Below are 705 nucleotides of genomic sequence, written 5' to 3'. Positions count from 1 at the left end.
GGGATGCCCTCCTTGTCCTGGATCTTAGCCTTCACATTCTCAATGGAGTCTGAGGGCTCAACCTCCAGGGTGATGGTCTTGCCGGTAAGCGTCTTAACGAAAATCTGCATACCACCACGTAGACGAAGAACAAGATGGAGGGTTGACTCTGTAAATAAAAAATGGACATTCAGCACATGTTCTAAAAAAAATACTTGAAACAGAAAAGCCATATTAAATAGACACAAACCTTTCTGAATGTTATAGTCAGAGAGGGTTCGGCCATCCTCAAGCTGCTTGCCAGCAAAGATCAGACGCTGCTGGTCTGGGGGAATGCCCTCCTTGTCCTGGATTTTGGCCTTCACATTCTCAATTGAGTCAGAGGGCTCAACCTCTAGTGTGATGGTCTTGCCGGTAAGAGTCTTGACAAAAATCTGCATTCCACCACGCAGACGAAGAACCAAGTGAAGTGTTGATTCTAGAAAATGAGAATGTGGATTAACACTAATAGTTAATGATAAGGCTTTACGCAAACGTCAATAAGAATGAAAATTTACCTTTTTGGATGTTGTAGTCTGACAAGGTGCGGCCATCCTCAAGTTGCTTGCCAGCGAAAATCAATCTCTGCTGATCTGGGGGAATACCCTCCTTGTCTTGGATCTTGGCCTTAACATTCTCGATAGAATCTGAGGGCTCAACCTCCAGGGTGATGGTCTTGCCAGTAAG

General features: G+C 44.8%; 1 protein-coding gene across 1 annotated transcript in view; it reads right to left on the bottom strand.

Moving 5' to 3' along the window:
• Positions 1–5: 5 nt before the first annotated feature.
• Positions 6–705, bottom strand: part of LOC113208853 (polyubiquitin-B) — a gene marked incomplete at both ends in the record, with an annotated part of 6,509 nt that continues 5,809 nt past the window's right edge. Inside the window, 3 exons of the mRNA XM_052276686.1 lie at positions 6–148; positions 230–457; positions 537–678. Of these exons, the coding sequence (XP_052132646.1) occupies positions 6–148; positions 230–457; positions 537–678 (513 nt within the window). The remainder of the gene's footprint in view (positions 149–229; positions 458–536; positions 679–705) is intronic.

The sequence above is a fragment of the Frankliniella occidentalis genome, unplaced genomic scaffold (assembly GCF_000697945.3).
Source record: "Frankliniella occidentalis isolate FOCC.00 unplaced genomic scaffold, Focc_3.1 Scaffold3963, whole genome shotgun sequence".
NCBI classification, from domain to species: Eukaryota; Metazoa; Arthropoda; class Insecta; order Thysanoptera; family Thripidae; genus Frankliniella; species Frankliniella occidentalis.
Note: the sequence above shows the minus strand (reverse complement) of the source record. Positions and strands in the feature narration are given on the sequence as shown.